Raw genomic sequence first — 17292 nt, 5'->3', positions numbered from 1 at the left:
CACACAAGTACAAATGTTATTCACTGACAAACTGTTAACAGTGAAACTACAATGTATTTGTGATGCTGATTTTGAATGTTACTATCAAACTGTGGTTGCCATTATAATTTGTGAACTTATAAATGTACCAAGGGCAGGAGACCTGTTTTTGTACAATAAACTTGATTTGATGCATGCTGAATTTGGGAAAGATTATTGATTTGAAAGTACATCTAGTATCTTTACAAAATCAGGAGCAATCCCCCTAAATCAACAGTGATTCATTCAAAACCACTCTGTAAGAATGATGTTTAAGCCTCAATCACTATGTGTGTACAACATATTGCAAATTCAGACATTCCTGCCTACAGATTAAATATATATAGTTTATTTGTCCTCATTGTATAAAAAATAATTAATAAATCAATTGTGTCTACCATATGACCCCTACCTTCCATTCTTAGTTTAAATCCAATCCAAATTTAGATTATAAATTCTTCTATTTTCTTCCTTTAAAAATGACTTGATCATTTAAACATTACTCCATTGTACTTAAACACTAATTTTCAGCACAGTTATCATTTTATGAATTTTAAACAAAAGATCATTATTTCGAAAAATAATTTCTAGCACAGGTACGAACAGGTTGTCATGAACAGGTAAAGTTTGCTACCATTTCATTATCAGTGTTGCCAATTCCCTCTGCAAACATATAGGAACAACTTATACTAGGTTGTCATGTAGCTAATTTTATCTATATCTAATAAGTGGGGTTTATATAGGTATAAAAGACTTTCTGTTTCTCTGACTAAAGAATTTATTACAAATGTTTCCGATTTTATTTCATTTGAAGTAGTACAATTTGTTATCACAACTCTAAGTATTGGTATGTTTGCTTTGTTTACCAATACTGTTTAAACCAAACATAGATATATAATGGATTTGTTTCAATGGAAAGTTGTTGTAAAATATTTTATAATTAGTTTCCAATCTTAGGTTTGAGTGTCAAAATATTTTAATAAACATTACAAAAATTAAAAGATTAATAGCAAATATACTGTTAATAGTGCAAAAAAGAATTCTTACAAAAGTTTAGAATTGGCTATAAACATGATAAATCATGATATAAGGATGTTTGAAATCATAAATTTGCTTAAGGTCAAGGATCAGTAAATGAACTAGTCCATAGATTTTTTTAAAATTTAGAACTCAATTAGATATTGAAAATATACATCAGAAAATGTAAAAAAAAGTATATGTCACCGACTTCGTTTTCAAGAAAAATCCATTTTTAAAATGGTCCGAGAGGGTACTAAATTACATTGAATATATAGGGGAAATCTATATTTTTCTTCTACAATTTTCGGTTTCCGGTATAAATCACGTGAACCGCTCCATAGAATTTTTTTTTAAATTAATACTTTCTTCCTTTTTGTCTTACGAATTAGATGATATTAAAAAAAAATATGGTCACCGACTTCGTTTTCTCTGTAGAAGCGACGCAAACCCAACATTTTGGCAAAAAAAACCAATAAAATTCGTGACGTCGTAATTTTTATTACATAACGTCAAGTTATCATGCTAATAATTTCCAACGTTCTTCGTGTTGATTCTGCACGATGATTATGTGTTTCGTATTGATAGATTGTTTTTATCATAAGAATCTGGATAATTATCAATAATTTTTATTAGTATTACCAATATTCTTTATTCTTTATATTTTAGCACCCCATTATACTCTTTTTCTTTTTTTTTCTTTTTTGCATTTTATTCTGCAATTTTTGCCCATTATTCTGTAATCCGTAAAACCCAATCAGACCCTCTTTTATGGAACATTTTAAAAAGAAATTATACGTTGTAAAAAATATGAAACATGTATGTTCATTATCAATATACATATCTAAAACAATTACTAATTGAGACAAAAATACATTGTAGGTACATAAACGCAAAAATGGTAAAAACTTAGAAATAGAAATCGTCAGGGTTACTGTCTACAAGTTGACGCAATACTGAAAAGATATTATTGAAGCTTTATTTTTTAACTCTCCCTCAACTACCCCTGTACGTCAGCCCGCCCGTCATTCCGTCTGGCCGGCCGTCCGTCCCCCTTTATTGTTATTCCGCAAAACATCTACGGTTTGAAACCTAGAACATTTTCACTTTGCTGTCTGTTTGCATGTGGTCAGAGTTTTGATCTTTATTAATATTTGCTCTAATGAGAGATAGTTGAGCTTTGTCATTTTTGGGTAACCAATTCATAAATCTATTAGACTATCTTGTAAGTCATCTGTTTACACCTTTTCTCCGTTCCGATATATAATTTGGCCACTTTTGGGAAAAACTGTTTCTTTAGCAGCGGAACATGTAATAGCTTGTGTTTTGGTACTATATATCACGACAGAACGTGTTCTGTCCATATACTGCTGCTTAACATCGCATATATAAACAAACATTATATCAATGATCCTACAAATTCTCGAAAGAGTGTCGTGTGGTTATTTACACATCTGCAAGTTAACAAGTAAAACACGCAGATATAACTGACAGCTTTGTTAATGTCTTTTTTGTTCTGTATAAATTTTTTTGTATATATATAAGTCTACAAAAACGTTTTAAAAAGTTTAAATAATGGTTATTGTTCCATAAGTGTTCACATGTATGCTCGAAGTATATATAGAATCAGTACATGATACACAACATGCGACAAATAAAGGGGGTAGTAATAACAGGAAACTAAATTAAACTAAGGCTTTGATGGATGTAAACTTCAATAAAGCTGGAAGTTACATAAGGGGAACAGTAAAGTCAGAATATATTGCATCACTTACAACAACCTTAAAATTGACCAGTGATTTTTTATTCATTACTGACCAGCAACACCGAGATAATCCATTTTTTAAGGGTCCATATTAAGTGTGGACCTAAATGTTATCTTTAAATATAACGCTTATTCTAAAAAAATCATCAATTAACGATTTTGTAAAATTCTTCTATCATTACATGATTTCTTAATTCTGTACATGGTCTACACTATTGTATTAAATAATTATTTTATTTTCCGGTTATTCTTTATAATTTTGCAAACCTTTTTGTTCAATTTTGACATTCGCCAGTATCCCTTATTCGTTCGCACGGGATTTCGGGATTGATCCTATCTGGATCCGGCTATTCTTTTCTCGAATTTCGGGATGGCAGGATTTATATTTCTATAAATTCGGGACTTCGGGATTTCATGTTTTAAAGTCCGGGATTTCGGGATCAGGACCCCTGCCAACCCCCCCCCCCCCCCCCTTTTACAAATGCATATCATAAGATTCATTTCCTTTTTAATTTTCTTTTGGCCTTGTGTTTTTGTCTGGTTGCTGTCTTATTGAAGTACTAACTACTTACGGGATTTACATTTTACTTTAGGTACAGATAGTCTGTGACACTGTGCATATTTTTCAGTAGGTATATATAGTAGTAGTATAATATAGAGATGATCGATATAATCTTGTTCTCAACCTTCAAGTTTTATGAGTGAAATAGAGAGAACAGTTCTATTTTATATTTGAGATGCTACTTTCAGCTAGGGTACGTTTTTTTTTATTTGGTTAATTTTTACCCATATATATATATATAAAACAATTTCCTTTGAGGAGATAACCTTACGAATCAATACTTTTATGATACTAAGCCATGTATAAATCTTCAAACCATATACTGTTTATACATGTATCTATTTAAAGATTTGTGTTCTATTTTTAACATCGAAATTGCGGACGTGAAAGAAAACACCATTACAAAAAAAAAAACAACGTTAGAATACAAAAATGTAGCGATGGATTAATGATCGTGAAACATCATTTTTGTTTGTTTTTAATTTGTTATAGTCTAAAAACTGTGTATGAATATTAAGCTGTTGTTCCAACCGTGTACAAGGTTAATTAATTTAAATGTATTATAGTTTAGTGCCATCTATGACTGACTGACAGCAGCGGCAAATTTATGACCAGTATTAGTTTATGTGGTTCATTTCCTTTTCTCCTATTTGAAAATATTTTTACTTGTTCCGACTGGTCACGTGTGATATATATTTTCAAAATATGGGATATATAGTCTTATCGTACAATACTAAGTTTTAAATTGCACCCCCTTCTGCTTATTTTCTGCTAGACGATGTCTTTTCCCTGTGAATATGAGTTTTTGTAAGGACGGTTTTGACATACTACACATAGAATACTTCCGAGACCACACTGTTTTTTTCTCATCACAATTATGTAGAAATAGTAGTGATCGAGCAACAGTTTTCACACTTGTTTTACCTGGTCGGCAGACCTACAAACTCTACCACCCTGACGTCCCTGACGCCAGTCAAACACCTGATTTCCATTTTGAAGATCGTCTTCATGACTGATTTCATTTTAATTTCCAATTTTTAATTTTAGAAAAACAAGTTTATTCTCCTAGAAGTAACACTTTCAGTAAAAATTACCGTTGGCGTTGTCCCAACGAAAAGTCGCCGAGTGAAATTTTAACATTGCAAAATCTGGTCAAAGGGACGTAATTCGTACAAAACGTCGCAATATTTCGCGGAATCCGCTAGACGGCGTTTATTTACTGTTACTTGACCTTAACAAATCTTTGCTCCCATTCTATGTTAATAAACTGGTTCACTTGGTTCATGCCAGAAGAAAAGATCAAATACATTGACAATGAAACTATACTGCCTGGCAATTAAAATTTCTCTTTTAGTAATGCTGCACCATAAAAATTCTTGAAGGATATATATATATATATATGTCACAAGGATAAATGTACACATAAAATTATGATTAGATACTATTTATATAAGCTTTATTCCAACTTTTATTGACTCAGGAATTGATGATTTAGAGAATGACAAATAGTATAACACCTTTGACCAGTCAGGGGTGTATACTCTTGACAATTTTATGTTTGGCTGTCTTTTGGTTATTTATGTTGTTGGGTTGCCTGCCTCATTGACTTATACCCAACATTACCTTTCATTCATACAATGTATAAGAAATTTACCAAAGTTTTTCAAAGTGTACTCAAATTATTTCTGCATCTCAAACATCTTACAATTTTGAAGTTTTATATATACATGATATATATTGGTATTTAAAAATCCTTGACCCATTAAAATTTTAACATGATATCATAAAATCATCATTTACAAAAGTGTCAACTGTCAAATATTGATGTTATTAAATCGCCATTCTTCTACCTCAACAAGTAATAAGGGTATATAAAACCATTTCAAATAGATATAAATCTAACAAAAGATCTAGTCTATCCCCATTGCCCATCCTCTTTGCAGAAATTTTGAATTTAATACTTATATATAATCAAGGATTTGTATAGTAAGTATACTATACAAATCCTTGATATAATTATATAACTTAAGGCGGCTTGAGGGTCTAAATCAACTTTTTTTTCTAATACATGTATAGGATTTTTCAATTTTTTCTATAAACAAAGTTTATGTACAGCTTGTCACGCCTTGTTTGATAACAATTATGCAAAATATAGGTCCCCGATGAGTTAAAAAAGATATTTCAATTTAAACGTACAAAAAATGACATTTTTGCAACATGTACAGTACAAGGTACATGTAATGCAGAGCAACAGATAAAACATCTAACCCATTTACATTTATATATAAAACTTGACCATCACTCAGTCTCAACACTGGCTACAGGACCACCATTACAGGCCTATAAAATTTATTTCTGGCCTGTACAAGTTTCTACAACATGAAAAACCAATAAAATACATACAAAAGTTTTCAAAAAATGAGCGTCACGCCAGTGATTCAAAGTTTATCATAAAGACTGCAACAGAATACCAAAGATGCCCTAAATCTTCAATGATTGAATAATATTGACATTAAAAAAAAAATATGTGTTAATGCCTTAACATGCTATAGTTACTTACATATTATGATCAACATGTTTATCCAACAAAAAAATATTGTTAACATTTTACAGGTTCAACGCATACTTTCACAAATTCTACTAAATATCAATTTCTTAGTGGAAGTACCAAACATGCCATAAGTTAATTACAAATTTCATTAAATATTTATTACATAGATCTTGTCTTATTATTGGTGCCAGGTAAAAATTAATCAATAAAGGGTACCTGTATGCCAATTAAAACAGGTGTGTAATATGTCTAATAAATAATTCATTAACAAAATAGACAAAAAGTATCTTGTTGAATTTTACTAACTTTTTATCTTCAAAATACAAGAATTTAACAATGCACATGTATCTGTTTGTTTCATAGCTAAGATAAAAGAAATGTGTTCGATAGAAAGAGATTCCTTATCATAAGTTTTGTATCAATTTTAGTAATATGGTCTTTCAAAAGGGATGTTTTCAAATAAATACAAAAAATTATAAAAAGCAATATAAACATTTTTATGAGTGATCTCCCTTTTTTAAACTGGTTCAACATAATTCTTATATATCAAGTAAACTGATTTCTGATTTCTTTTTGTAAATCAATTTTGGATCAATTCTATAAAAACGTAGTGATTTAAAAATATTTAAGTTTATATACAATGCCCTCAGCAGAAGATTATTTACTTTTCATTTACTTGTACAATAGCTCAATTTTGAATTTGATCGAACTTTTTGTTTAGTCTATTCACACAGCTTTATGCAGTTTTATATACTACAAAATGTACAAATGTAGGATTCTAAAGTGTGATTTTTATCTTGGTTTAATACAAGAAAACTGATCGAAATCTAATGTTCAATAAACTTCAGCATGTCAATGATGTAACATGTGTAAAAAAGAGTTCCTGGTATTTTATATAAACACTTATAGAAAATAAATTTAAACCAGTCAAAAAATGCATACCCTCAATGATCCATTAAAAAGAGTGCCTCTTTTTACTGTTCATCCTTTTTTCTAAGAGGAAACCAAAACTTAAATGTCAAAGACATGTCACATGGTCATTCCTAAAAAATTTACAAAAAATAAATGTTACCGTTAAAGGCTTGTATAGTCCGAATTTTTATTCTCAAAAATTGACCTTCCGAGAGGGGTTCGGACTATAGAGTACAATAAACAAGAAACAAGAGAGAAAATTCAATTTCGTGCGGTTTGTTTACATTCCGCCATGTTTGTTATTGATATTGTAGAGGGCACTCTTATAATTTTTCAAACTAATAATTTTACCTAACCTATATTAATAAGTTATTTTTATTCAATATCAAATTAATACTGATAAATTTAAAAAAAGAAATGATTCATTACAAATTTCTTGTTTCTTTTCAATGCATTGCTCAAAATAAACTGGTATCTGCTTGAATGAAACGGTACAAAAAAGTAAATAAACAGCTGCGCCGTGAGTGCATGATAAGCCCTTCTTCATGTGTCAGAAGTTTTATGCAATAATCATAAATAGTTTCTGAGATACAGCACTACATGAGAAAAAAAAACTTTTTTACAAAAAACTCAATAACTCTAAAATAAAATTTTGAATCATCACCAAACAAGAATGTGTCCATAGTACACGGATGCCCCACTCGCACTATCATTTTCTATGTTCAATGGACAGTGAAATTGGGGTCAAAATTATAATTTGGAATTATAATAAGAAAGATCATATCATATGGAACATGTGTATCAAGTTTCAAGTTGATGTAACTTTAACTTCATCAAAAACTACCTTGACCAAAAACTTTAACCTGAACTTCGCACTATCATTTTCTATGTTCAGTGGACCATGAAATTGGGGTCAAAATTATAATTTGGCATTAAAATTAGAAAGATCATATCATGGGGAACATGTGTACTAAGTTTCAAGTTGATTGGACTTCAACTTCTTCAAAAACTACCTTGACCAAAAACTTTAACCTGAAGCAGACGGACGAACGGACGCAGACGGACGGACGAACAGACGAACGGAGGCACAGACCAGAAATCATAATGCCCCTCTACTATCGTAGGTGGGGCATAAAAATATACAGATCTTTAGATTAATATAACTAAGAAGTGTGTAAAGTTTTAAGCAATAGTCATTAATGGTTTTTAAGATACGATGCAACATGTGAAAACCCCCCTCTTTTTTACAAAAAACTCAATAACTCTAATATAAAATTTTGAATCATCACCAAAAAGTATACAGATCTTTGGATTAATATAACTAAGAAGTGTGTAAAGTTTTAAGCAATAATCATAAATCTTTTATGAGATATGGCGCGACATGTGAAAACCAACCCCCCTTTTTTTTACAAAAAACGCAATTACTCTAATATAAAATTTTGAATCATCACCAAAAAGTATACAGATATTTGGATTAATATAATTAAGAAGTGTGTGAAGTTTAAAGAGTGCCCTCTACAATAATCAGAAATCGTTTTTTAGATACAGTGTGACATGTGAAAAATACACACCCCTGTTTTAGTTATAAAGTCCTGTTGTAACTCAAAAAAGTTTAAATCCTATTTTCACCAAAAAGTATACAGATTGTTTGAGCATACTAAGAAACAACTATGTTAAGTTTCATGAAATTTGGATAAGTGGTTCTCAAGTTACAGTGCGACATGTGGAACCCGGACAGACGGACGCCGCACATTTGTATACCATAATACGTCCCGTCAAAATTTTGACGAGCGTATAAAAAGACAACCGTAAACCAGCTTACAATGTGTAAACTAAAATATGTAGTCGGTTATTATTCCTTTACGGTGTTTCATACTGACTAATATGTCTTGTATGAGCTTAAGACCCTTCAAACAATGATTTGATAGATATATCAAACACTGTTTTACATAAGGATGGAACTGTTTTACTTTCAAAGTCGTATTATAGTGATATATATTATGTACGGATTTCGACTCTCACCATATTTTTTCTTCTTTTACACATGCTTTTCAAACATCCGGTCTAAACATACACAAAATTCTAAAAAAAAAATTGTGTGATCTAAACTTATTTTAACTATTGTGACGTGTTCTTAAATCCTTTACAAGCAGTTTCAGCTTCTCCTTGATGATTGAAAACAGGTTTTTGCCAAGAAAATACCGCAAATGACCACACTCGATTTGGAATTACCAGTTTCATTAGACCTTTTCTAACAGTTACAAAAAGTTTTTTTTACCTGAAATTTTGTGGGAAGAAGGGGGTGCAGACTAGTACTACATGTATGTACCAGTGCAAACTTTACAAGCCAGAATACGGTAAATATTAATATTTTTTATAGTTAAAGCTAATATATTTAGGCATTGTAAGTTGACACAGGAATTGACAGGATGTGGTTTTTTTTATCTGATTGTCCATAAAATAATTTTTTTTGAATTTTTGAAACTACATGTAAGATACATTTGTTATGTATTAGGTTGCCAAATTTGAAAGGAGAATTGAAATCCAATTTTTTGTTCATTTTACCGGACTACAAAAATCTTAAATATGATGAGTATTCATGGTATTCTAATGAATCTACACATTATTTTGATACTAAAATTTTGATTCAACTGTTGTTGGTTATACATGTATTATATTTTTTCCTTCTATCAACTCTTCAGATTGGTACTTTACAAATAATTTTAATAATAACTTGATTAAAGCAGATTAACCCTAATATTATAAATAGTGCTAATTGATAAAAAAAATTAATCAGGAAACTTGTCATTTATGAGGTGGGTCGGAGGGGTCCTGATCCTGAACTTTAAAACATTTTAGAAATTTAAATCCGGACATCCCGAAATTTGAAAAAGAATTAATACCGGCTCCCGAAAGGGTCAATCTCGAAATCCCTAGCTTAAAAACACCTGATCATGACGTCCCGAAAAAGGTCCTGCCCCCCCTTCATTTATGCCAATTGACCTTAAGACACTAGCTGACAATACGGTCCACCTTAACCAACTCTACTAATTTCTTAATATTTTCTCACATGGATGATGATGTAGAATATGTTCCAAGATATTTAGATATATATGCAGTGGAAGATATATACATTTTTGAAATGGGGTTTGAACAATACATGTATGTACCCATTCAAAAGCATTGATCTTTAAGAAAGTGTGGTTCTGAACCCCCTCTCTAATCCGCTACTGATGACACATGTTACCAGCCAGGACAGGATGGGTGGGACACATTCTTGACTACTGTTACCCAGAGTATATGGATACTTGAACGTCTGACAGTTTGAGCATTAAGTTGAATTATCAGCAGACGAAATTATCATTCAACATCGTTATAATTTATCTTTTTATGTTCGATCCTGCGAAATTATCATTTCTAGCATGCCATAATTTATTGAAAAGAAATGGGGTCCCCCTGAAATATTATCAAATGTAAATCTTTATTAGGCTTGATTTGGTGTATTGTCGTTCTAGGTGAAATAGGAATGCTTTCTTTGATTGACATTCTCATTTAATTAGTTCTTACCATTGAATTTTATCTTACTAATCTTATTTACTCTTGCCGCCTGGGGTCCGCCATATTGTAAACAACAGCATTGTTTCTCGGGAAACTTTGGTCACGTGATAGGAGAACCTGCAGTCGCGGCAAATACAAAACTACCAATTTTTATATGCATGCTTATTTTTAAAAGAAGACAGATTTTCTTTTAGAGATTACTATTAGAGTGTTTGTTTCTTTGCCTTTTTTATATTCCTATATAATTTATTTGCTAAAATTCTGAATAAAGACAACCAAAACGGTCGGTAATAATTATGAGACAGTCACAGCCACGGTATCATGACTGAGCAGAGACATATAATACATATATGTCTCTGGGTATAGTAAGTATTTGATTGGGATAGAGATCCGTTTTAAATGATTATAGATATCAGACATGAAGCCCTTGCTCTTGAAAGATGTTATAGATAGTATATCTCAAGTTGAGATACACTTATATTGCCAATTTCCTAATTTTACTATTTGTTGGACATTCAAAGTAGAAGTAATTAAGGTCTACTGTAAAAAATAATCATAATTTCGAGCATCTGAAATTGAACTAGTGCACATGCACAGAAAACACAACCCTAAATAAGAATGTGTCCCAAGTACACGGATGCCCCATCCGCACTATTATTTTCTATGTTCAGTGGAACGTGAAAATGGGATAAAATCTCTAACTTGGCATTAAAATTAGAAAGATCATATCATAGGGAACCATGTTAACTAAGTTTCAAGTTGATTGGACTTCAACTTCATCAAAAACTTCCTCGACCAAAAACTTTAACCTGAAGCGGGACAGACGGACGAACAGACGAACGAACGAACGGACCGTGGACGCACAGACCAGAAAACCTAATGCCCATATAAATTGGGCATAGAAAGCAAAGCATATCAACAAATATATATAAGTAAATGAGAAAGAAAGTTAAAAAAAAAATGAAAACCGAATAAAGAAAGCAGTCGGAGTTCATATATCTCTCATTGGCAATGATTGCAAAACACATGTTTGTATATATATGCATGACACATTGACATTCTTTGACACTCACAAATTAAATCGAAAAAAATCCAGAATTTCCCTTTTTTTACCTAACACAAGAATGTGGTCGGATGCATTTATTATCGGTATATTAACAAGCCGGACGCAACAACTTGATGTATGTAATAGTGATATAGTTCACCCAAGATATATCGTAGGAAAAGGGTGTTAGGAATACAAAATGTTGGTGTCAAGCATTTTTGTAATGGCGATTTGTTGTCTAGCTTCTGGAGATGAATGTTCAGTGGATGATGGTAAGTTAATAGAACTAATAAGGTAATTGTAACAGCTTAAGACCAATAAATCAATTATCATGGTCTTAATAATAATAATAAAAAGAGTCAATAGAACTGAAAATAAGACTACGAACAAGTAAGTTACCTTTTAAAGACATCTATAATATACATTTTTATATTAAAAATTCGTTGCAAATAGAATAGCCGACAATACAAAAATGAAATACTTGATAAAACATCTGATACATTTAATATAACAACCAAGTCTACTATATTATATCAGATTATTACATTACATTTTTCATATCGCATGTATTATCAGCCCTAGGTTCAATATCAGCTCAAGAGACGCATGGCTCTTGGGCTGATATTGACCGAGGGCTGATAATACATGCGATATGAAAAATGACATGTTATGATCTTTTTATCATATGCTTCAACAATGGAGAAAATAACAGATTCATATATTGATCCTTTTACGTTGTTCCCAAATAGAAGTTCAAAGAGTGAAAAGTTCACGGACGTCGGACCCCAAATTTAGTACATTCGATAAGAAATCTTTTTAGCATATGCCTCCATAGAGAAAAAAAACACATTTTAATAAGGACGAATCGACGATAAAAAAATAATCCAACAATATATATAATGAACACTGTTTGGAAAAGTCAACTTTTTTTTAAAGTAACTTTCTAAATTATGTTTGAAACTTTAAAAAAGGCGTTTATTTAGTAATTTGTTTTGTTGTTTTTTGATGTTTTTTTTTGTTTTTATTATTTTACACAATATACTTTCCAGTATCCATGTATCCGCAAATAATTGGTTTGTATACAATAATACTTTGTAATGTTTTTTCACTGAAAACGTAGCATTGAAGTGTATTTTCCGGAATTTGCCGAGTATCACCGAAAAGCCATGCGATAACGTTACGGAAAGGCATGTGAAAACAATCGAAGCATGTGATAAACTTTTCATATCAGCCCGCTAAGCACCAATTCGAAAAATTTGAAGTTTACGTAAATTTTAATGCTTTATCATACAGTAGAATTCATATGTTATTTAGTCTAAGTATATGATAAATATAAAAAAGATTAAATAACATATAATTTTTACTGTATGATAATATCATCAAATTAACATAAAATTACCACGTAAAGTTGAATAAAGGAAAAAGTATTTTAAAATATCAACCTTAAAACATGTACAGTCAGTATATGGTAATTTGAGTCATTATCTTAAAAAGACAGTGTTTATTAATAATTATAGAATGGACAGAAACTGCTATTTTAACAACGTTGAGTTAGATACGGGACATTTGTCAGGGATAAAGAATTTCATTTAGTAAAGTCTTTGCTTAGTTTTTTCTAAGCCCTATATGGAATAAGTACTCAAAAGGTTCAACTCCTGTTTCTGTGAAAGAACAAGCAGGACATGCAACTCCTGACATTTGACTGGCGACTACGCTTCGTTTTCTCAGTGGCCAAAGACATGCAAGTATAAACAAGTTGCTTTCTTTAAAAAAAGAAAAGCAATACATGAACCTAAGACCGCTGACTGCCGGGTCACCAAAAGATTGTTGCTGAATTTGTGTTTGCTTTTGAATTGAAATAATTGACTGTGAATTGAAGAAGCCAGTTGAACGTATATATTTACAGCTTCTATTTGAATAGTTATTTTAAAGCTCGACTATTTTATATATTACTTGGGAATGTACATATTTTTTCCCGATTATAACCCATTGCCAAATCCTAACTTCTACTAACCGGATGACTTATGCAAATTGCACAAACCTATCGCAATATAAATTTATGCACTCAGTTTGCTTTATAATCTGGAATTCTGGATGCATTTATTTTATCTATCATATCTTTATATTTTGTTTCCTAAATGAATGCCTTTCTCAACTCGTATTTGAAGCTGTCTTTACTCATGGTAGATGTTGTATGCGGTTAAACCTGTGGCATGTAATTGATTGGGACCTCTTATGAAGAGACTTATTTTGGTCTCATAAAACCTCTCAAATTTTAAGGATTTCCTGATTTTACTTAAATCAATTCAAACATTATACAGAGAAACTTAGTTTTGCCAAAGAATTTCTTAATTCAGAAGTATATGAATACCTGTACACACTTTCAAAATAACAAATTCATATAAAAAGGTATGTCGATATAAAAAACGCCAGACACGAGTTAAGTCTACAAAAAAAAAGCATCAGTGACGCTCGAATGAAAACATTTAAAAGGCTAAATACATTATAAAGTTAAGGAATCTATTCCTTGGGTAGACAATCCTCAGCTTTTTGAAAAGGTCAAAGTTTATAATAGGACAGTGACTCAAAACAGAAACAAAAGAGAAACAACTCGAGGTCAGAATACCGTTAGTAATGATAACCGTGCTTGAAAGTCACATGTAAAGCTCTTTCTGCCGTGTCCTGAATTTAGATAACAAAAACGAAAATAATCTTCCACGAGTGAATTTAATAGTATTGCATGCAAGTAGTATTTTAGCGCACGAAATAGTAAATAGAAAGCATCTCAGTGATACTCAGGAAAAGAAGACGCATTTGCGTCATCACATATCTTAATCTTATAGTTGACATCGAATGTCAAACGGCCTACATTAAAAGTTTCGACTCCGGATTCATTGACATTTTATCCGGAATATTTGAGAACGCAAACCGATAGTTGTAATTAAATCATGTTGTAGTTATTGTAAATTATTTGTACGGTTGTTGTGAGCTGCAAGGATTTAAAATCATGCTTTATGAATTGAAAACACACAAGTATTTTTACTGACGACCGTTTAAAATTTAAATATTTAATAAATTGATCTTACTTTCCGTTTTATGGCTATATTACAATACAAAAAAATAAATAATAATTACTCATGAAACATAGAAATTAAATGGTATGAAATAGTTAATGTAGAAATATAATAATTATTGTTTATACACATTTTTTTTGTAGGATGCAATAATTTATTTAGATTTAATTTTTATGTTTCCTTTACAAATAAATATTTAAAAATAGTCTTGTCATATAAAATACTTTAATTGCAACTCTGAAAATATTCTGATTTCAATCATTGTTAGTTTCTCCAGAAACATAAATACAATTTTTATTTTGTATATATTTGTTTGATTCCGATTGAATTAAATACTTTTGATAAGAAAATTATCTTTCTGTTTTCCGATCTAATATTATCTTTCTGTTTTCCGATTTAATATTAACCCGAATAATTCAGTCGTTATATTCCGCTGATCTACGAAGGCTACATTAACCTCGTGTGGGAGAAAATCGGACACGGAAAGGGCTTGAATTATTCGAGTTAATTTAATATTAATATTTTAACCAGAATGTTATCTCCCGTAAGTCTAGTTTGATGAAATACACAGTATCCCGTGGTTAAATCTTCAAACATAATTAGTTTACATGTTATCGAGACAACAGACAATACCACGTTATAATTGACCCAGATACACACAGTGCACAGTGGTAGTTTTAAAACAAATATAATTGCGTCGTCAAGGGCCATCAAGGGACCATATCAAAGACGTAGATATCAACCTGTTAAGACCAGTATAAATGACGGAAAACTTTAGAGACGTTCCGAAAATTTTATTCTGACTTCCGGCCGAGAGATATCGAGTGGCCCATAGACACATCCAAAACTCGCCAATATATAATCATAAACCCCTCAGGGGGTTCATGCAAAAATCTGTGAACAAATCCCATGGCAAGCACCTATAGAGACTAAATGAGAGATATTTTAACGATTTCTGAGAATTTATTGTATTGTGATCATCATTTGATATTAGTAAATTGAATTTGAACCAAGACTGAGCCGTCTTCGGGTGCATGGACAGATACTGCTATTGCAGTAATCTCACTTATTTCTTGGTTGTTGGTAGGTATAAAATTGAGGATGGAAATGGTGGAATGTATTAGATACAACAACCCGACGAAAGAGCCGAAAACATCCGAAGGCCACCGATGGGTCTTTAACACAGCGAATAAATCCCGCAACCGAAGGCGTGCTTCAGCTGATCCCTAAACCAAAAATGTGTGATAGACTGTTCAGTGATAATGGAGGTCATACTTAACTCCGAAATATATAAATGAACTTAAACCAAAAAGCATACACGACTAACAAAGGCCAGATTCCCGTGACTTAGTCAAGGCGCAAAAATGCGACGGGGTTTAACATGTTTTTCGAGATCTCAACCCTCCACCTATACCTCTAGCCAATGTAGAAAACATGACAAACACACAGCAATACGCACAGTAAATGTTAGATCAAAAGACGTCAAGAGTCCGATGTCAGAATAGGGTAACAAAAGAAACTAAGCAAAATGACAATGACAATGATACATAAATTAACAAAAGACTACTAGCAGTTACTGACATGCCAGTTCCAGACCTCAATTAAACTGATTGAAAGGTTAAGTCTTCATCATATGAATATGAAGCACAATCCTTCCCATTATGAGTTTAATATCATACCATCATGCATAAAATATATGAGGAGAACAAAACCCATTTCATACCTAGTTTAGATTTGAAAAGTACAGACTTTATCTTCGTGACAACGAGGGTGGTATTTAACGACATTAACATTGACTTTTGAGGGTCTTGCACGGTCGGATATCTTCGCTCGGGATACTTTATTAACCCCAGATTATAATCATATCGTTTCACCTTGTTTGTGCTTTGAGAAACACCACGGGTGCCACATGGAAAGCAGGACCTGCTTACTCGTCCGGAACAACGTAGATTGTGTTGTTGTTTGCTTGTTTGTTTGTCTGTCTGTTTGTTTTGTTGTTTTGCAATGCAAAATATTTTTTGTACTTTGCTGCATCCACTTTAATGTCAAAAGTGATTCATGAGTTATACTGAATTTATTGTGCAACAATTTATTAAGTTTTATGGCGTTATTATTATTTCAGATAGGTGTACATTATGATAATCAGTTGTACATTATATTAACAAAGTGACGAAGAAGAACGATACATGATAACACATAGTAGTTTAGTATCGTATCAGTACTTTATTTAAAACTACCATCTTATATTTCAGGTTCTTGTAATGTCAACATTAATTTTCAAAGAAAACAGTCAGAAGTTATTGCGTTCCATGCTCGAATGTCGACTGCTGTTCGGTCTCTTGCTGTTCGTCAAACGCTGATTTTCGATACAAAGATATCCAATCATGGCGACGGATACAATAAAGCGACAGGTATATTTACAGTTCCAAAAAGTGGTACCTACGTATTTGTCTGGGTTATCCGTATGTATACAGCTGAGCATTCCATCGAGCTTGTGATCAACGACACAGTTTTTGGTTCAACCTTTCTACGGGCTAAAAATGGAGACGATGGTTCAGTAAGTAATTCAGTCGTTGTGGACGTTGCAAGGGGCGATAATGTATTTGTTCGAAACCACGGTTCCTTGGTTGGAGATGGCATCATTAACAACAATCAGCATGGCAAATCAACATTCTCTGGTTGGCGTTTGGGATAAGTGGTTTTCATCACAAACAGATGCACGTTAGAGAGACGTACGCATGTTAGAGAGACACACCATCTAACTTAATAAAAGATTATACCATAGATATA

At 31.8% G+C, this 17292-nt stretch overlaps 1 protein-coding gene across 1 annotated transcript; it reads left to right on the top strand.

Annotated features, from left to right (window-relative positions):
- The first annotated feature begins 11524 nt into the window (after positions 1-11524).
- Positions 11525-17292, top strand: LOC143080047 (heavy metal-binding protein HIP-like). Its single transcript, XM_076255702.1, has 2 exons — positions 11525-11700; positions 16755-17292. Exons 1-2 carry the CDS (start codon positions 11628-11630, stop codon positions 17195-17197), a joined length of 516 nt encoding a protein of 171 aa, XP_076111817.1. The 5' UTR covers positions 11525-11627; the 3' UTR covers positions 17198-17292.

This window comes from Mytilus galloprovincialis, chromosome 1 (assembly GCF_965363235.1).
Source record: "Mytilus galloprovincialis chromosome 1, xbMytGall1.hap1.1, whole genome shotgun sequence".
Taxonomy (NCBI): Eukaryota; Metazoa; Mollusca; class Bivalvia; order Mytilida; family Mytilidae; genus Mytilus; species Mytilus galloprovincialis.
Note: the sequence above shows the minus strand (reverse complement) of the source record. Positions and strands in the feature narration are given on the sequence as shown.

Excerpts from the sequence above, each read along its gene's own strand:
- LOC143080047 (XM_076255702.1), top strand. The coding sequence starts at position 11,628 with ATGTTGGTGTCAAGCATTTTTGTAATGGCGATTTGTTGTCTAGCTTCT. Across the intron at positions 11,701-16,754 it reads TGAATGTTCAGTGGATGATG|GTTCTTGTAATGTCAACATT; the intron begins GTAAGTTAATAG and ends CTTATATTTCAG.